Source organism: Hippocampus comes, unplaced genomic scaffold, assembly GCF_001891065.2.
Source record: "Hippocampus comes isolate QL1 unplaced genomic scaffold, H_comes_QL1_v1.1 scaffold57, whole genome shotgun sequence".
In the NCBI taxonomy this organism is placed as follows: domain Eukaryota; kingdom Metazoa; phylum Chordata; class Actinopteri; order Syngnathiformes; family Syngnathidae; genus Hippocampus; species Hippocampus comes.
Genome location: NW_017805039.1, coordinates 719,542 through 739,648, shown reverse-complemented (window position 1 = coordinate 739,648; position 20,107 = coordinate 719,542). Strand labels below are relative to the sequence as shown.

General features: G+C 43.4%; 2 protein-coding genes across 8 annotated transcripts; one reads left to right on the top strand and one right to left on the bottom strand.

The window, feature by feature from the left end:
- Positions 1-89: 89 nt before the first annotated feature.
- taf1 (TAF1 RNA polymerase II, TATA box binding protein (TBP)-associated factor) lies at positions 90-19,953 on the bottom strand. 7 transcript variants are annotated; one of them, XR_002167547.1, is made up of 46 exons: positions 19,534-19,945; positions 19,126-19,240; positions 18,589-18,712; positions 18,377-18,493; positions 18,073-18,195; positions 17,385-17,626; positions 17,088-17,303; positions 16,744-16,986; positions 16,432-16,663; positions 16,235-16,342; positions 15,988-16,155; positions 15,711-15,838; positions 15,525-15,632; positions 15,265-15,438; positions 15,001-15,174; positions 14,785-14,889; positions 14,485-14,685; positions 14,253-14,394; positions 13,902-14,032; positions 13,465-13,545; positions 13,231-13,380; positions 13,072-13,104; positions 12,420-12,539; positions 12,067-12,242; positions 11,755-11,987; positions 11,463-11,670; positions 10,528-10,699; positions 10,168-10,379; positions 9,976-10,084; positions 9,787-9,885; positions 9,510-9,687; positions 9,347-9,414; positions 9,138-9,260; positions 8,966-9,058; positions 8,779-8,863; positions 8,616-8,683; positions 8,222-8,335; positions 7,902-7,988; positions 7,483-7,587; positions 7,213-7,308; positions 6,738-6,945; positions 6,492-6,657; positions 6,224-6,362; positions 5,368-5,445; positions 4,877-5,142; positions 4,663-4,842 (listed from the first exon to the last, which is right to left on the bottom strand). XR_002167547.1 is itself a non-coding variant. In XM_019864288.1 (45 exons), exons 2-45 carry the CDS (start codon positions 19,237-19,239, stop codon positions 4,963-4,965), a joined length of 6,231 nt encoding a protein of 2,076 aa, XP_019719847.1. In that variant the 5' UTR covers position 19,240; positions 19,534-19,945; the 3' UTR covers positions 4,663-4,962. The 7 variants fall into 7 exon arrangements, 6 of the variants coding, with proteins under 6 accessions (XP_019719852.1, XP_019719847.1, XP_019719848.1 ...); XM_019864288.1 differs by having other exon boundaries at positions 4,663-5,142; XM_019864289.1 differs by having other exon boundaries at positions 4,663-5,142; positions 10,534-10,699.
- On the top strand, positions 723-4,509 carry LOC109512500 (SLAIN motif-containing protein-like). Its single transcript, XM_019864301.1, has 7 exons — positions 723-1,226; positions 1,629-1,762; positions 1,847-1,978; positions 2,639-2,737; positions 2,808-3,017; positions 3,532-3,645; positions 4,031-4,509. Exons 1-7 carry the CDS (start codon positions 886-888, stop codon positions 4,243-4,245), a joined length of 1,245 nt encoding a protein of 414 aa, XP_019719860.1. The 5' UTR covers positions 723-885; the 3' UTR covers positions 4,246-4,509.
- Positions 19,954-20,107: the final 154 nt, after the last annotated feature.

Genomic DNA, 20,107 nt, shown 5'->3' with positions numbered 1-20,107 from the left:
CGGAGAAACACCTCCTCCTTTGTTTGCCGTGACATTAATGGGAGGGGAAAGTGGAGGACGCATAAAGCCTGAATGTTTGTTTTACTACAGAACATTTTTACTGCTCGCGTACAGCATTTCCCCAAAATTTTTCAAGTACAGTCCATTTTTGAAGAGCAGTTCCGTTGTATTTGACTTTAAAATACAACGCATTTGCATTCAATCTTTAAAAGCTGTTTTATAGGAATTTTAAAAGAATGTGAGATGATACAAGGAATTTTGTGCGTTAAATATATTCTTAAACATACCCTGACATTTTAAAGCATGTTGACTTTTTCAAGACCCACAGGAAATTGTGTTCAGTGATTGCATATACACTAGTGATGTATGGATAATGGCGATATCGCAGTATCGCAAGATTAAAATTGTCACGATATTGTCGTCGTCATGCTACGATATTAAAAGCTGCACATTTCCATTGGAACCAATAGGAACACATGACAATAAAATTACTGCCCATGCCTATTTCATTGTCGCTGCTATTATTATGTACAAAAACAAAATATTGTGCTTTTTTTTCCGATATCATGACCGTTTTTTTTAAACAATGCTTTTTCACATCCCCAGTTTATAGTATTCTATTATCCCAAATTCTTCCTCACTGGTGAGCTGTGAATTGACTTTTGTCTTTCTTGGCAGCAATTTGCCAACACTTTAATCCGCATAATCTTGTGATGCTTTTCTTAACCCATCCAATCTGTTGCGGCTCTATACTTAACAGCCATGCTCGAGAAATCTGGGTCAGTGAATCGAAGCCCAAGTGTCGCATCGTGTGCTGAGCAAATCTTTAACCGAAACTCATAATTGAGAGACGTGTCTGCGCTGCGGAGCCTGCGGTTTGAAGGAATGGATGTCCAAGACCTGGCCATACGAAATTGGAGTTTGGATTTTAACAATGTCATAAAATCTAACCATCCTGTTTTCCAGGCCGAGGGAAAGTCAGATCCACATTCCAGTTTGTGGGCCGACCCAAAAAGAGTGAAAAGTTGCATTTCTCGGTCTTTCACCAGGGATGCTAGGATGAGACTAGATTTTTTAAAGTTTGGATCTAATTCTCAAGTCTTCTCCGGTGCCAAGGATGGGATGATGTTTAATGATGAAAAAGAAAAAGACCCAGGAACGCATACTGTTTTGGATTTAGTGGAGCTTCTTGAACTCAAGGATGATAAAGAGGATGACGACAGCTGGTAGGTACTAACAAATTCTACCACAAATTCTCTAGATTAAACCATTTTGACAGGGGCGGAGCTAGAACCTTTTCAGAGCGTGGGAGCTCAGGTAGGTGCGCATAGACAGGTGCCATTGGTTCTGTCATCCTTTCATCGAACAAAATGCACACATTCAGAACTTTGCCCAATGCATTCATAACACAAGCAGAGCAGAAACAGACTCAGTAAAAAGCAACGTTTTCCTGAGTTAAATTTATTCGATAATGCCTATTTTAATTCCTGTTTGCTGCGAGCCCATTGGCCACCATGTAGCTCCGCCCCCTGTATATTGATGTCACGGCCTTCTGATTAGGTCTGGTCCTTAGTCATGGACTGTTTTTTTTTTTTTTTTTTTACTGAATGAACGGGGATCGCTCACAGGCTGTACAAGTCTCCAAAAAGACAAATGTCAGCGGACAATGAGTCTCCTCTGAGATGGTGTCGACACGTCCTGGATAATCCCAGTCCTGAGACGGAGGCAGCATCGCGTTTACTTTTGGACAAACTAAATCAGAGTGAGTGACACAGATGCAACAATAGCCCTTCAAAAAAAATTGTGACAAATCCCATCACAGAATTGTACTTTTGTCTCTGCACAGAAACAAGCAGTTCCTACAGAAACATCTTTTACAGACACCCTGCAGTGCAAGATCGGACTGACAGTGCACCTGTGGATCTTCAAAATGGCAAGAAATCTTCCGACACAATAAATGACACCTCGAACAGTTCCGGTAAAAGAACCTGAATTAAATACACCAACTTTATACACTTTCTTTTTTCGATTTCGTTTCAGGTATCACTCAGACAGACGTGAGGCTATCAACATTCGACATCTTTGGCTTTGCGCTTTTTATCGGGATGAAACAAAGTTTCTCTGTCCAAGACTCCAATTTACCGCTAGATTGAAAAGGTGATAGCAATGAAGCTATCCATACTGACCTCAAGTTTTTGAGCGTCATAATCTTTTACTTAAAGCCTTGAAATAACCCAATGTCGATACGGGTAAAGCCAAATTGAGCTTGTGTTGATGCAAAATTTCAGTGCAGCCCTCCGGACAGACTTTCCTTGGCTTGCGCAAATGCCTGCTCTCGGCAAATGCTGATGGCCTCACGTCTGCCTAAATGATCCCTGCAACAAAGTCGACCAAATAAAGTGTATGTTGACTTATTGGACATACACCCAACAAATACGATCTTATGAGATCCAATGTGGACATGCAGAGCAATCACAAGCAAAGTGTTAAGCGTTATTATCTTTGAAAACAGAATTAATGATACGCCTCTTGAACTACATGTCTGTAGCTCGTTGAAGTGTACTTAACATTATGACCGCCAGGTTGCCAAGTAAACATGTCATTCATATCCCAAATAAAGTTTTCTGTATTTCAATAGATAATTGTGATCTGGGTGTGCCCTTTGAGTCCGTAACGACCAGCTACAAATTGCAGGACATCACAGATGTTCACCTTATGGCCCGCATACAAGAAGACAGTATGTCTAGCACAATTCCTCCACTTTTAATGTTGTCTCGAAGTAACTTTATGTGTTGTCCACACTGTAGGCTTGCGACAGGACTATATCTCCATGCCCGCCTCTGTTTCGGACAGAAGAAGTCCTGAGCCACAAGTAACACTTCGATCATACTTTTGTATTCGATTCCGTTGGAAGAATATTCATCTTGTTGGCGTGCTTGTGTTGTCACAGGTTAGACTTCGTCAGCAAGTCACTCAGTTCAAGTTGCTAAAAAGAGCTCAGAATCGAGGTACGCAAAGCAAACGGAGTACCTTTAGATTTCTTAGATGTCATCCATCCATCCATCCATTTTCAAATCCGCTTATCATCACAAGGGTCGCGGGTGTCCTGGAGCCTATGCCGTTTTCAGGCAGTAGACAAGGTACCCCCCCGAACTGGTTGCCAACCAATCGCAGGGCACACATAGACAATCAACCATTCGCGCTCACAATCACAACTAGGGACGATTTGGAATGCCCAATAAACCTGCCACGCATGTTTTTGGAATGTGGGAGGAAACAGGAGTACCCGGAGAAAACTCACGCAGGCACTGGGAGAATGTGCAAGCTCCACATTGGAAGACCTCTGCACTTTGAGGCCGATGTGCTAACCAAATGATCACTGTCCCGCCCAGATGTCATCCATTTTCATTTATACTGTAGATAACATTGCTTATTTACGATGAAAGAATATAGTTTGGTATAGTAAGCGGTTTGGGTAATGGATGGATGTATATGTTGGCTCTGACTTACTGTACCTCCCATCTCGGACAGAATCACCCTTGCGGACCAGCCTTCGTTCCCTGCAAGCTCTGAGAAACAGTCGCAGTTTGGACACTGATGACTGCCTGCCTGCTCATCAAACATCAAACACAGATTTTCCATCAGGTTTGGAGAAATTACCTCACCATCAAGAATCAAGATCCAGAATGTCACTTACAAATGAAGTTCCGACACCTGACAAACGCAAACAATCATAATTGGGCACATCGATGTACCCACGGTTTAAACATGACTGGATTTTGTTCATTAGATTGCTGTTTGTATGTATTATTTAATATTCACTGAAATATTCAGGAAAACAGAGTCCAAATTGTGCAAAAGTAGCCCACAAATTTAGTGGAAAACTATTTAGTAGTTATTGCTTTATGTTGCTCACACATAGTCAAACAAAACTAACACCCTAACTAGCAGTCGTCGAGAAGGGATTCCGTTATTGTGAATGAAAACACTTTTGGAGTAAACTTAAATATCTGTATCTCTTATCCGGAAGCATCTACAAACTCCAGCGACTGGTCGCACCTAGTGAGAAGCTCATCAGTCCAGAAGACGGCCACGAGGGAAGTGCAGAGGTCTCAGTCTCTCAGCCCCCGCAGGATCCCTCACTGTGCTCAGAGATATCTGTCCATTAATGCGTGTGTTTACGCCTCACCCGAGAGATCAACCACTGCAGCTTGGGGCGGCAATTTGCCATCCAGGCCAAGGTGAAGGACATCGGCAGAGATTAGGCTGACACATTAAGGGCACATAGACATGGTTAGGAATGGAGTATAAAATTAGAAATGAGATTGTACTGTATGTATTTTTGCATTAAGAGTCAATTAGAAATGTTATAACTCGAACATCACGTCAGGATCCACCATTGTTCAAGCTCACAGTTCAGTTGTTTTTAGAGCCACCCACCCCCACACCTTACCTTGATATACTGAACCTCATACAATATAAGCCTCAATTAATAAAGCTTTTTCCAGACCCAGAAATGCTGTTATTTTGATGGAGCAGTGAAAAAGCAAATTCTGTATTTTCCAGCTTCAAATTCAAATGATCACCTATGTGAGAATGAATAAAGCAAATTAGTCTTGACAAATATGAATGATTCTTATCTTAGAATAGCACACAACTAGATTGTTTAAACATTTAACAACACTGTTTATTGTTTTTCAAGCAGAATGGCCGACGTTTCACTGAAGGCATATAAACCGGTTACAGAATCAAAACTAATACAGAAAGACATGAGTCCTGATAAGGATACATAATGTCTCGCATAAATATAATGCCGAAAAGAAATGCTGAAATCCACAACGGCGGAGCTAACTTTGCAAGAAGCTGTGAAACATGGTTCAGAGAATAATGTACAATATATTTACAGTATAAACGTAAAATCCTTTCAAACACGGCGTCTTGACATCGCATCAAAAAAGTAATCTAGTCCGAGTCCATGTCACTATCTCCCCCGATGGATCTGAATTCTTCACTTTCCTCATCCTCACTGAGCTGGACCTGCGAGAGAACGGCTGGACCTCTCCTCCGTGCATCGTCCTCTTCGTCTTCTTCGTCCTCCTCGCTGTTGCCATCATCTTGTCTGTTTTCTCGCAGCTGCCACGGCTGAGACGCAAGAGGGAAAAACAGTAGGCATGAGTAGAGGCAATGTGACTCTTTAAGCACAGCCATTTTCTGTTGCGATTATCCTAATTAGGGTTGCGGGTGAGCTGGAACCTAACTCAGCTGACGTTTGGTGAGAGGTGGAGTACACCTTGGACTGGTCGCAGGCAACAACAGGTGTAACCAACAGTGTAGCTAAACAAAGAAAAATCCTTCCTGTTGCCCTACCTGCGGTGCGTATTGTGCAGGTGTTGTGTTGTGCCTTTCCAAATCCATGAATGACCATTTGCCATCCTTCTCATCATACTGGAGGCACAAAAGAGGGAGCAATTACACAATGGCAGCATACTCACAGGTGTTTAACATTTTGGTTCACTCATTTAGGGATATGAGAGGATATATTGTACTTATATTAGCAAAGGTAGGTTCTTGCTTTGAATGTAATGAAGTGGTCAGAATGTTTGGGCCCATGAAACCCCCCCCACCACCCACTAGATATCTGCATATTGCGCAATATTGCACTTGGATGTTTTTTTTGCAGTATGCAGGCAAGTAAGAAATAAGTTGTGGGCCATCAATACAGCTCCACATTGTTTACAAAATACTGGGTAACATGGAGATCTACTTGAAGAGATGCAGTGTAATTAAAGGGGAAATCAACCCCCAAATGTTGTTTACCATAATACGTTCCATGTAGCCCTACTAGTCTAAACGCAGCATTCTGATTAATATCCCGGCTCACCTGCTTTCTGAAGCCGAGCTATGATTTGTTGTTACCTGAGCCTTGAGCATCTGTGATGTCATTTTCAGTTGACAGCCAGTGGCAAAATGGCCACTGCCCGACAAGGACAAAAAAAAACAGTGGATTTTACTGCTTAACTCATATTCCACAAGCGTAGTATCAATCAGAACGCCGTGTTTAGACTAGTGGAGGTGTATGGAATATATTACTGTAAAGAACGTATTTGGGTTAATGTCCCCTTTGAAAGACAAGATGAAGAGGCGAAGAAGTGCCCTAACTAAACTCCTTAAAATGTTGTTCTTCCCACAAAGCAGATAGAATATATGCCTCACTAAGATGGACCTGAGAATGTGGAGCTGGGGCTTTCCTGTGTGCGTCATCCTCTTCCTCGTCTTCTTCCTCCTCGCTGATACCATCGTCTTCTGCGTTACCCCTGGCTGAAGCTTGCATTTGACCGTGGCTCTCCTCAAAGCTGCCATAGCTAAGAGGCAAGAGAGAGACAATACGAACTTGGACCGGCACACAAAAATGCTTTAAAATCTCAAAAGTCGCTACCGAATGCTTGCTTTAAAAATATTTGTCTGTAAAGTGACTCAAAGGCTCCTGGTACCTGACGTTACTGTCTTCCATGTGAGGTCCATCATCGACCCCTTCGTATGACATCATGCTCTCGTCCTCCATGCCCATGCGCGCCGTCTCCTGAGCTCGCCTTGGAGGTGGAGGACGCACGTCGACCTCTCGATCAGAGTCACTACCACTCTCCGATAAATGAATGGCTAAAGGAGTGGTGAAGAAAGATTGTACTTAAATGTTGTGAGTGATGGCTCTCTGATCCCTTTAGGTTTGCTTTACTGACAGGAGAATGGATTGTCGCCCTCCTCCTCACTGGCATCATCCTCTCCGTCGGACATGAGCAAGTCCTGATATAGCACGCTGGCATGGGTGAGGGGGTTGGACCTTCTGTCATTTTCCTCCTCCTGACGGTTGTGCATGCGTCTGCGAGGTGGCAGCAACATCTCCTCGTCGTCATCGTCATCCTCGAGATCTCCTTCTGCATCCTCTGCCTGCGAAGACAAGCACGGGCATGTCGTTTAAAGACCATTGTTTTAGGAAGGCGACGCTTTGTACGTCTTTAATTGCCGTTCCAATCTGCAGATGGAAATATGCACAGCTAAAGTGCACCGCAACATCCTTTATCTGCATCAAAATCTACCGCTTTATTCTTGAAGCTTTTCCCCATCGGTCCTCAAAGCTGAGTGGCCATTTATTTTTCACATAGTCATGAAAACTATCATCCTTGGTAGAGGTAATGCAAGCAATGCGGGACTAACAGGAGCAGGCGTTTTCGGTTTGCCGTCATCTTCTTCCTCAAAGCCTTCAATATCCACATCTGATTCTTCTTCCCTGAGCCTTCTGCCGTGCCGAGCCTGAGAAGCAGAGCAAGTTCAAGAGCACAGACTAAAAAGACTGAGCTGGTCTTACAACTTCTCAGTGAGAATGCCCAATGAACACATTCTCTACAAACTCAACACGCACGATAATCAGAGGATGGACTGGCGAGAGGTGGAACAAGTCTTATTACTGTCTCTCTCTCTCCATACCTGCCCCCCTCTCTTCTCAGAAGCAACCACTAGAGGTCCATCAGAGAAAAGGCCGCTGGGTGCCCTGGACGGGCCTGAAGCGCCGCTGTCAAACAGATCAGCAGGCTGGCCAACAGAGAGGCAAACACATGGCGGACAAGTCGGACAAAGTGACAAGAGTGAAGGGAAAAACACACCAAGTGGTTGAAAGGAGGCACTAGGCATGACTGCAAAACATGAAACGGGAAGAAATGAAGAGTCTGGGAAGGAGTGTTAGTAACAGGGAGGAAGTACTATAGGCAGGATCAGTATTGCAACATGTGGCAAAAAAAAATCCCCAAGAAAGATAAAGGTGCTGGATAAGGTGCCAGTGTGTTTCACATGGAAAGCACCACTTTCTGAACTAGTCCAGCAAAATGGCTACCCGGTTATCGTCATACCTGGGCTATGTAAGGCGAAGACGAGGCGAGCCTCAAGTCCATGAATGACCCTTTGGCTGTAGAGATGTCCTTATCGAGCTCATCATACTGGGTGCACAAACAAGAGAGGTATAACTATTACACTACAATGTCGATTTACAATTAAGGTGAACATTTGTCGTTCCTTGACCACGTTTTCATTCAAGTGAATCTATGCTGAAAGCGTACATTTTTTGCTGGAGACATTGTGTAATAAGAAAATATAACAAAATATTTGCAAACTGCGTCTGAATGAGCTTCCCCAAACATCCGGACCAAGTAAAACGCTGCCGTCTGAGTACCTGTGTCATATATGAACCGTGAGCCATCTCCAGACTCTCAAAGTCAGCGGCATCCAGAGCTGCCTCTTTGGCCGTGGAGATATCCTTTTCCAGCTGTGTCAAATGTTCATCATACTGGAGACACAAGAAAAGGAAATAACACTTTTTTTTTAATCCTGCTTAGAATAATTTAACCAATAAACCTTATTAACGTTGCTTCTCTACAGCAATATTGTGGCTAGCAGTGCATGCATAAATACAGATACGCTACCAGCAAAGGTCTGGACACACTTTCTCATGCTATAGAATGAGAAAGTGTGTATTAAATAGACAATGTAGATTAACCACTGAAAGGCTTAGGCCCATCTCAGCACTTATCTGTTCCTCAGACAAGCACAGTTGTGTCCCAGCATACCTCATCCAGGGTCTGTCTGCACACACTGATGATATCGAGTGCTGTCTTGGTGTATGGACTGTCGCGGCCTGTGAAAGACACACACACAAGAAATGATTATTCCATTTCTATTCGACACAACTCTGCTCAGAGTTCAAAGTCCCACAGCAGCAAATACTCTCACCGTTGTATTTGATGCTGTTTGTGTGGATGAGAGTGACATCTGAGAGGAAGGCGTCTCTGTTCTGGTACTTGTGCTTGGAGATGTTCTGTTGATTCAAAGAAAAGGAGACGTAGATATGTGGGGTGCATTTTTTAAAGGGTATAATCCCCCCACACACACAAAAAAATTGTATTGCTGCGGCCCTCACCTTGCGGATGGACTCCAGGTCCATCGGGTCTATAATCACCTTGTAATAATCAGGCACAAACTTTTTGTTGACAGGATGGTGGAACGGCCATGACTATAACAAAGAGGAAATGAGATGATCATTTATTAAAACCACAAACGTGCTCAGAGATTGCTGGGAAAGAACAACTTACGTCAGGAACAACCATCATTTTCTGCGTTACGATGTTGTCCAGGATGAAGGAGAAGGCCACCTGATCGTCATCATCAAGCAGAGGATTGATGGCTTTTTCGAGCCGAACCAGTCTGTCCTCCTTCTGTGAAGGCACACACAAACAGCTGAATGTTTTCAAGTTTTAAGGAACTTGACAGGCAGGAGAAAAACACGGCAGTCACACTTTACCTCTTTCAGCTTAGTATCACACAGATCCAGCATTGACTGTGCAACTTGCGTGATCGGATGCTTTGCTCCTAAAAAGATAAAACATCCCAACATACATGGTTTGAACGCAACAACAGCCCTTCTTTTTATTTATCCCAATTTCATAAAGGTGCAACTTAAGTACCATTGTATGTGGCGCTGTTCTTGTAAACAAGCTCAACTGCTTCTCGGAACTCCTCCCTGGACGGGTACATTCGTTTGCGGACATTCTCCCGAAGCGTCTGCAGGTCCATTGGGCGAGTTATTATTTTGTAGTAGTCCTTCACAACCTTGGCGTTTACCGGCGTGTGGAACGGATATGTCTGTTTGGGAGGATAGATCGGCAAATGTATTGTATGTAATTTACAAAGGGATTTTGAGAAGAACGGAATGCTGTTGAGAAAGTTGTCAATCACGCTTACGTTAGGGTGGTCACGCATGTCGTTAATGATGCTCTCCAGGACTGAGGACAAGGTCACCATGGGGTCAGTGCGTCTGCGGTGGATCGCCTTGTGCGGTTTCTTCAGGTATTGAAGGGAGGGGGGGAGGGGGTAATTAATCGTTTGTTCCTTTTTATGTTAAAACAAGATGTAAACATTACTGCTACTTGCATTCAGATAGTCACAGTGCACAGCATTGCCAACTCGTCGCTTCTTTTTTGGAGGGAGCTGTTGCTTGGGGAACTTGAGGACTAACGACTTTCTGCGCACCTCATCGGCACTGTTCGGTGCAAAATAAGAGAGTAATGAATGCTAAAAACAAAAGACAAATCATATCAAGAAAAAGAAACTGAAATCACCTACCTTTCAATGAGTTGCTTGCCAAGCACGATCTTTGTGCCTTCCACCTTAATTAGTTCTTCATTGTCATTGTGGATGACGGTCTTTTCGAGCTCCTCCTCCTGCTCTTCTGTCATGGCGACTGGGTTAGAAGGGGGCGCGTTGGTCTGATAGTACAGCGGGCAGAACTTGTTCGTCCTCATGTGCCCGATGGCACCACATGCACCGCACTTTAACTAGGGAAGTGAGGCAAAGCGTTAAGAAAAATCTGTCATGATTTAAAACAAAAAAAAAACTGGAAGGTCCTATTTAGCAGCGCATCAAACTAGAAGTGGACTAATATAAGAGAGGAAGAGAAATATAGTACTTAATCAGCAAGCTTACTTTTACCTTGAGGTCTGGTCTTTCTTTCATCTTCTTGGACTTCTTTTCCGGAGGACCCTTGAATTTGTCTTTTTCTTGATTTCGCTTTAGTCTCCTCAGCTGCTCCTGGATTCGCCGACGCTCCTTCCGCATCTCTTCTCTATGCTGCTCATCGAAGAGGGCAAACTTTCGTCTGAAGCCACAGATACACAACGAAAAGGGTTTTTTTTAAATGGGGAAAAAATAGCAATCTATGATATTGTATGCTATAAAAACATACAGCAATGTCATATTTAAATAAAATCAAACAGATTTTGTCACGTAAAATCAATTGAACACTACTGCCTACCTTGGCTATCTTGGGGGGATATAAGACATACAGATATACTGTACATGTACCAAACTCTCAGCTCCCCACAGAGGATAAAGAATATGAAATTGTGAATACTGTTAAATTGAATATCTGAATCTGTTGCTAGATTGGGTTCAAATATCCATTGTGTTATATGTTTCACATTATGTGATTCATGTTAGCCAACTGACTAAAGGCTATGTGTTTGTTTTAAAAACACAATGAGTAATTCCTGCAGTTTTATCTTTAGTTTGACAGTAAACGTCGACCTGGAGTGACATTAAACAGATTCAAGCCTCTTCTTTTCTCTTCAGGAATTGCTCACTATTTGCCCCAGTGCTACTAATTGTGAAGTGAGCCGAGTTCACTGCCACCATAGAGTGCTCATATGTAAAGTTTGCACTTGTAAGACAAAGTAAAACTAATAAAAAAATCTGCGGAATGATTGTTCGCAACTCGAAAATCTCGCACCACTGTAAAAGAGCTAGAACATAATTTCTTTTAAAAAACTGACTCAAAACGTCAGACGGAAACGTTGAATTAGAACACAAACCACGATGATGAGCATCATCAAAATGTAAAAGGTTCAAATGGAGTTACTGACATGAATTCATCATCCTTGGTGGTTCTGATCCTCGTGTAGGCATCAATGACAGCAGATTTGCGCACTGTCTCGCAGCGAATATATTCCTTGCCATCCTCGTCCCTGAAGGTTCTGTAGATCTTGAGTCGCCGTCCTGTGGCGGCGGAGTTCAAGCTGGTGACTGACGATGTGTCATCATCTTTGTGGGAGCTGGTGGATAATGAGCTGGCTAAAGAGGCAGAAGTACAATTTACACACAGTTGGCACAATCACAATGCGTCTGGCAACCAGTAAACAGGGGACCACGACTCACACAGGACTTTGCGGCGCTCCTTCCGGCCCTTGTTGTCACGATCGCTCTCCTCCCCCATCAGCATCCGCTGCAGCTCCCGCCGCTCCTGCTCTTCCCTCTCGCGTGACAACTGTGAGCTGGTCTTCTTGTTCTGCAGCATGTTCTCAATGTTCTTTCCCATTTCCTCAAAGTCGCTATCCTCGGCTGAGCTGCTATCTGTGTCTGTGGAGAGCACTTCCGTCGACTCCAGCACCCTAGCGTAAGGAACGCCAACCACCGGATGAGTTGAACAGTCCACGGACAGAATGATGAATAACTTCAAATATGTCTAACTTATTCTGCAGGTCAAAGATCCTCTGACATTCCTCCTTGTACCGCTCCTGGTGCTCTGCTACCGAGAAACGTGAACCTCTGGCAAACTTGCTCATGGGGCCTTCTCCTGAACGCGCCTGCTCAGTCGACATGGTTCTCACGACATCAATCACCTCCCAGCGCGAGAGCTTTTTTATCTAATAGACAGTGGGACAAACCAAAACGCATTCACTTTCAAGCCATTTACAAGTGGGACAAGACCAAAAAGATGAGGTAAAGCATTGGTCCGAGGAAATAAAACAGAATTAAAATAATATCTAAAAGGGCAAATTCACTTCTTCAGTGACCTTTCAAAACTTTTACGACAGACTTACTTCTTCCTCTGGTACACCAAACTTGCGCAGCAGCTGTTTGGCATTCTTCAGTGACAATCTTCTCAAATCGGCATCTGTGCCTGTTACAGTCTTCTTAGCAGGCTGTGGCTCCTTGTCATCCTGGGAAAAAAAAAAAAACAATAATCAGATAGTTCTCAAGGTCAATCTGCACCCATCATCACCCATGTACTCTGAACAACAACCACCTATTACCCACGCACCCTGGAAAGCATCAAACCATAACACCTATAGTAAGTGAAAAGTGAATCGAAAATCGATGGGCAAAAAAACCCCTCAAATCTATTTGCAGCATATTCGGACTGGCGGATTTCACGATGATGAGATAAGGGAAGGATGGTCATATTCAGTCTGCCTGCAAGATAATCCCGCCCTCTGTGGCGACAGAAGTCACCTGACCAAAACCTCCAATCAGGTTGGCTAGGAAATGTTAAAAGTACAACGTGCATCGAATCAGATTTCCAATTCGACCATTCTGATGTCGTTCCCATAAAGCTAAAACAGGCTCCACTATTATGGGAAAACTTTCTAAAAGACTTTTTGGCATTCATGTAAAAGGTCTGTTCGAGTTCGCCCCTAAATTGTTTGATTGGGTTGAGGTCAGGGCTCTTAAGTGCTTCCACATCAAACTCACCAGCATCAAGGCTTTATGGACATTAGTTGCTTGCTGGAAGAGAAGACAACCATTCTTATTTTTTTTCAACTGAGATTCAGAGGACCTCATTGATTAACTGCCTGGCCAGTGAGTTTCTACTAAGAAGACAGGTTGCAATTCACATTTAACGCATCACACCTTCTGTTGAGTGGGCTTGTTGGGCACTTTGACGTAAGAGAAACCTTCTCCGCAGCCCGTCGGGTCAGCCACACCTGTCACCTCCAACAGGCATTTCCCCTTCATGGCAGAGATGAAGGCTCTTGTTGTGTTCCAGGGGGCTGTTCGCACCTTATATGGTAAAGAATGGATAAGCACAAACTGTAGCTCACACTATTATAGTGATGAAAGACACTGAAACATGGAGAGCAATACCTCATCGTCAATCTTCATTTGAAAGTCCTCTTCATTCTCCTCCTCCGGTGCAAAGAATGATTTTTCGCCATATCCAGCGTCCTGAAGTTAAGTGATGGTGGGTTTAAGATAACTTGCTGTTGCAGCAGTTGATATCACGTTTGTGCATTATAATTATGGTCGAACGATTTTGAAAAATAATCTAATTGTGATCCCCCACACCTCAACATTATGATTTAATATGCAATTATTTTTTCATGGTCCTCTTCCCATGCATTTTTAACAAACACAAGCATTCAATTAATTTGAAATACAATAAACAATCATATTTATGATACATTTCAAAACTGCAGCCTTTGCAATTGTACTACATTGTGATGTCGATTTGAATTTGATTAAAGGATGGATAATTGTTCCGCCCTAAGTGTAACCGAGGTTTTTAGTAGTAGACATGTTACCTTGAGTCTCTGCTCGGCCACCTGCATGCTATAGTAAGAGCAACACTGTTCCGGAGACACCATGGCTCGGATCTCTTCCTCTGTTGGCAATCTGAAATCAGGCTTCAGCACCCACCAGTTGGAATCCATCCCTGGAATGGAGAGAAAACAAAACAACCTTGATGACTGAACACAGGCAGCGGAGCCTAAAATGCCAAGCAAAAACAAACGTGCAAACCGACTCTCAACTGCATGTCAATATTTGAAAGCTCCCAGTTGGGCTGACGAAAAACTCAACAAAAAAATAACAACAAATGATGGGCTCTGAATACTGGACATACTGAGCAGAGTAAACAAGCAGACAAGCTGTACCTGTGCGTTTGAAGTCGGCACAGAGTTTGAGCCTTTTCCTGATGCTGCTCTCAGAATGAACCGGAAATGCTTTCTTTATATCCTCCATGCGAATTCTCCGCGGGCGATCCTTGCTCTTCCAGAACAAGCGATAAATGAACACCTGTAGGGTACACGTTTGGCAGTTGAGATTTGGCACATTTGCGCAGCCTCAAATTGTTCAATTGGAGCCGGCCGGCGCAAGTCGACATACTTGAAGGAAGTCTCTTATGTGGGTGTTCGCTCGTTTGGAGTTGGGCCCAGGAACCTCATACAAGGGGCAGGCCTGACCAACCACCATAATGTCCACGAGTTCTCTAATGTAGTAGCCGTGGCGTGTTCTGATGACCAAAAAATCCGTCTCTGGCATCTTGTGTAAGTAAATGGGGGCCCGGAAAAGGTTGTTTTCAAAAGCCTAAAAAACAAAAACAAAAAAACAACCACAAAAAAATTATTAGTGAAAAAAGTTATGCTTAAACAGCATTAACTAAATAGTGAGTCTGCTAATGCTGACTTGGAGCAGCTGCCCAGGATGCAGAGAACCCAGAAAAGGTGACGTGTGACAGTATACAGTTTCTCCGTATTTGCAGTCTGGTGCACCAGGATCCTTTCCGGGTTTCTGAATAATGGATATTCATATGAATACAAAGCAAAACATGTCATTTGCCAATGTATTTGACAATTCTGATCAAGATTGTGATTTTCCAATGCCAGTGAACATGATACCCACCCTTTTATAGTAGTTTTTAATCTTGGTGGCCATGCCAACTTGCATGATGAGAGGGGGATATTCTTCACTGTACTCTGCCAGGATCAGATCTCCATCTTTGCCCGTCAAATCCTGCGGGGTGCGCATGAAGAACATGTCTCCGCCTCCAGAAGCCTGCCGCTCCTGCTCTCGCATCTGTTTTGACATACACACCATACATGTTGATAATGTTACTTGCTCTGTAACAGAGCACAGTAGAAGAGCAAAGTTTGTGCAAAATCTCACCTTTGCCTTCTTCTTAATGTGCTTGAGCAGAGGTTGGACAGGGTGTGGACCAGGCTGAGCCAAAGGTCCGAACGAGTACTTCTTCAACGTGGACCTATGGAACTGCCGCAACTTCATCGGGCCCATGTGGGTGGGGAAGAAGGGCTGCCTCAGCTCCAGGGCTGGGATGGAATGCTGCTCAAGAAACGTGTGTGTCGTTAAAAAGTCCCAGTCTACGTTCAATGGGTGTATTTACTTCTGTACTTGTAACTTAATCCAACCTGAATGATGTTACCACCAAATGTGCCCCTCAGACCCTGCTGTTTGGGATAGTAGAACTCGTCATTGGAGAGGTTCCAGGGGTCCTTCACCTCAGGTTGAGACATGTTCTGAGTTGAGACAAAACATTTTCCCTACTGAGCGGCAGTCATTTTCACCAAAATTTTTGACTTGGTGAGACGACTTGCCTGTTGCGGCTCGTCTTTTATCACCCCGGTTTTCCCAAGGAGGATGCGGCTCTTTTTGATTGCTGTTTCCTTCTTATTCTCTTTTGAGGGGGAATGAGATGTTGATGCTTCCTTTTCATCTGGAATTTCTAAATTGCAACGAAAACATTTTAGATGGGTCAAATTAGTATTTTAAAAATCGTAGGTCAAGACATCCAATAAACCAAGACGCCTTCTCATACCTTCTAATAACATGCTCCTGAGGAGGCAATATACACAACATATGACGTGAACGTACCAAGAATGATATTCTCATCATTGGGATCCAGTGTAAGAACCGGAGGATTGAGGAAGTGATCCATTTCCTGATCATCCCAGATGATGTTGTCTTCCCAGCGCCCATACACTAACTCTTCATTGTCAATGGGGAAAATTGAGAACCAAGGCGCATCGTCTTCCTGATTAGCTGCAGGGGTGTAAATACAAAAAGATCAGAAAACAAGAAAGAACATATTTGCAATTTGGCATCCTACGAACAAACTCACATTGATTATCGTGGCTGCTTTTGTCCCGCTTCAAGCCAGTTATTGACAAGGTTTTGGGCATAAGAGGGGGTGTAGGTGGGACCAACTGTGAATTACTTCTCGTCAAACCTGAAACATCGAACAGATACACATGGAATATGTCGACACACATATTTATTTTTGAAACATTACCACGGTGCGTAAACTTGGCATCTCACCTTGTTGTGCGTTATAAGCGTTGGCGTTGCGCGTCATGCTCGAGGGTAACCACCCCGCAAGACTAGCACGTTGAGTCTTGGTGCCCTTGTGCTTTACATCCTCCCCGTTCCATATAATGTCATCCTCCCACTGCAGTTGCGTAACCATCAAGAAGAGTTCATTCTCCAGGGCCAATTTGTCCTCCTCATGCTCATTATTGGGGTCATCATGTTCATCGTGCCATCTCGCATCCTACAATACATTGGATACGACGTCAGTGAAACAAGAAACGCAACCTAATTCTGAAGTATAACTTCCATGGGCATACCAACCTCGTTAGCAGTTTTTGCCATTTCTTCAAGTGTGTTTTGCACCTGAGGGTCACTGGAATCCTTTTCCTTCAGCTTGAGCCCGTAATTGAAATTACTTCCATCTTCAGGGACCCCCATCATGTCATACCAGAGCTGGGCAGGCCCATATCGCCATTCGGCAACTTTAGGTCGTGATTCTGCCTCTTTGTCGCTGTCACAACAAGTCTGTGAAAACTTGGACTCCACAGGTGCCATCATGGTTATCTGATATTATAGAAAATTAGAAATAAATCAAGCGATGACGTGAGTAAACCTAATATTATGATACAGTGCCATATTGCCCACATGTAGCTGGAATATTTTACCTCATCGTCGGAGAGACACTGCTCAGGAGGCGGAGGGTTAGCGTACTCGTAAACCCACCCAGACTTTTTATCCTGGTCTTGCTCTATGAGTTCTCCCTCAGGTGGCGGTGTCCCAGGCTGGACATCCCGGTGCTTCCTCTTTTTCTTCCTGCGGGCACTCCTCCATACAGACGGCATGTTCTTCCCTGGGCCAAATAGTCGTAGGAACCTCAGAACCTAGCAGGGTATCCATAAAGATTGGTTGTTAGTGCTTAATATGTGGAAGACGGTGAAAAGGAACAGGATACACGACTGTACCTTTCCAGGTCTGAACTCTGGGAAGAGCTCTGTGACACCAGGTAGTGCTTTGGCAGCATCTTTCTGCATGATGCCAGCAAGCGGGAGGGTGAGACTGTCTGGCTGGCCTCCAGGACCAGAAACCGGGCCTGGGCGGTCGGTTTCTGACTCAGAGTCAGAGGAACTGCTGAAATCCACCTTTTCGGCAGTCGATGATGGCGCAATGATCGACGGCAAGATGATACCGTCACCCTCTTCCCCGACTGTTAAGACAGGCCGGGACAACCCAGAAATTAATAATTGATGATGAAAGAAGAGTTTTATCCAGATGCAATATTTCTTGGAGATGGAAGGGAATTAAATGAAATATGAGAATATAGATTGAACAAAGTCACAAAAATTTCCCCAAGTGATCTGTTGAAATAAATCCTTTGACTTGGCTTTTCGATTTACGAAACTCCTTTCAAAATTGCACTTTGCATACACATAAATTACTTTCAAACGAGATAAAATTTTAATGAAAAAAAAAGCTCAATTATACAACATTGGACACAATTTTGTTGAGCTTGTAACCCAGGTGCAACATTCTGGGAAGAATATAAATACATAAAATAAATAGTTCAAGTATTTCAAAAACAGCAAGAAAGTAGCACGGCCATATCAACTAACAGATTGAATAGACAAACAGATCAAAAACAATCATCCTTACCATTTGCACTCTGAGGGGAGGGCTCTTCTTTTTTAACAGCTGTTGAAAGGCTCGGTGGTGGCGGGGGAGGCATGAGCTTTGAATCAATATCCTCACAATCTGCGTCATAGTCATCTTCATCACCTACGATTATTCAATTGGAGAAAAACGTCAATATAATTTCATGAAGGTTTCATGCTCCTACCGTAAAATACTCTTAGTTGGTAAAGTGATGTATTTCCAGTACCTCTTGTTGATCACAAACTCTATCAGTTATCAATAAACGCTATGGAAAATGGGAGGAATAGTGCTTTCAGAGGATCACCTGGTTTCCTGCAGGGCTGCAAAGATCCCATGGCCTGTCGATACTTCCGTGTTTCATCCTCAGCGACCTCACTAATGTCAGAATAATCAACTGCATCTTCAGTGCTTTTCACCCAACCTGGATGAAGTAAACACAAAAATAAATTACATCCCACCCTACTTCTGCAAGTATTAATGCTATGGTGCTGCACCATTATACATATTTCCATTCACCCTCAGAATCCACATTTGTTGGGGTTTTACTTTCTTCTTGCTCATCATCCTCATTGGCTGTGATCTCTGTGATGAGGGAGCCCAGACCCAGATTACCCAAACCAGCCAGATGCTTTTTGGATTCCTGGATTGAAGAATCGACACCATTGAATCAAGCAGCTGTGGCCATGTGGTTAAGGTCGTCTCTTATTGGTAACATTCTGTTTCATTGTTGACAAGCAGCCTGTTAAGACAGACACTGGTTGCGTAATAATCCAAAATAATTCATGACCAGCCACCCCCAACATCGCTGTCCACACACACACACACACACACACACACACACACACACACACACACACACACACACACACACGGCTGTGGTGAGAGGTAAAATTTTGTGCACGCGAATGTGCAAGACAAATTCTTCATCTTCATTCATTACTTCAGCAGCTCAGATGACTATCTGTAGCATTCGAGTTATTCCCCCATTGTGGGGGGACATATACAACCTGAATATGACTACTTGACTGCACTAGGAATCAACATGCGTCTCACATTGTCCAGGACACTGTCGTCCTCTAGTTGGCCATCTTCATTGATGTTCCCAAACAAGAAGCCAGTAATGGAGAACGGGCGATCTTGATCCTCGTCACTGTCTGAGTCGGACATTCTGAGAAAACAAATTTTACATTCGAAACATTACGCAAGACTCTATATAGCTAGGCACGTCTTCAACAAAACACAATTGCAGATGACAGAAGCCATTGTCTATCCTGATCGCTCTGAATGAATTTAGCGGTGCAACATTAGTAGGCATATGGACATAGATATTTGCATGGAACTTGAAATACAGAGTTACGGTATATCGCTGAAACCAAAACACATTTCTGATGGAACTGTAGCTTTAACTTTCGCTAACGATAGCAGGTTAGCCGTGATAAAAACAATTTAGTTTCCGTTTACCTTGACGTGATCTCTGTCCGATTAGGACCCAATGAGCTTGATAATAAATTCGGTCCGTTTTTACAGCCGCCGGACTAACCAGCAATATTATTAGCGTTCAATGTGTAAAAAAAACAAATCAGAAAATTCCCACTGCAATACACTTGCTAACAACATCGCGCCAAAGCGATATATTTCACAGGTATTTCCGTCAGTCTTGAAAGGTTACGCAAAATATTTCAAAAAATAAATTCAGTTGTAGTCTTTTCTTTAATCACTGAGGCTAATATTTGTTGATATTTGAGTAAAACAGGCTTCCGCTCAATGCTTGCAGCAGTTCGTGAACAGCCATCAAGCGAGCCGGAAGTAGGACGATTAGTTCCGGTGGCAAAAAATTCCAACCATCTGGGGGCGATGCTACTCGTGACTTGCGTTTGAGAGTCACAGCAAAAGGGAGGAAGAATACTTACGTTCCAGCGTAAACGTAAACTATGTGCACACCACAATTTATTATCCCAAATAAGTTTTTTTTTTTTTTGCCAAATCATATCGTCGTATGTACTCGTTCACATTACACAAACAATACGCCTTCTAA

Excerpts from the sequence above, each read along its gene's own strand:
- LOC109512500 (XM_019864301.1), top strand. The coding sequence starts at position 886 with ATGGATGTCCAAGACCTGGCCATACGAAATTGGAGTTTGGATTTTAAC. Across the intron at positions 1,227-1,628 it reads AAAGAGGATGACGACAGCTG|GCTGTACAAGTCTCCAAAAA; the intron begins GTAGGTACTAAC and ends GATCGCTCACAG. Across the intron at positions 1,763-1,846 it reads TTTGGACAAACTAAATCAGA|AAACAAGCAGTTCCTACAGA; the intron begins GTGAGTGACACA and ends GTCTCTGCACAG.
- taf1 (XM_019864288.1), bottom strand. The coding sequence starts at position 19,239 with ATGTCCGACTCAGACAGTGACGAGGATCAAGATCGCCCGTTCTCCATT. Across the intron at positions 14,890-15,000 it reads TTAAAAACTACTATAAAAGG|AAACCCGGAAAGGATCCTGG; the intron begins GTGGGTATCATG and ends TCCATTATTCAG. Across the intron at positions 14,686-14,784 it reads ATCCTGGGCAGCTGCTCCAA|GCTTTTGAAAACAACCTTTT; the intron begins GTCAGCATTAGC and ends TTTGTTTTTTAG.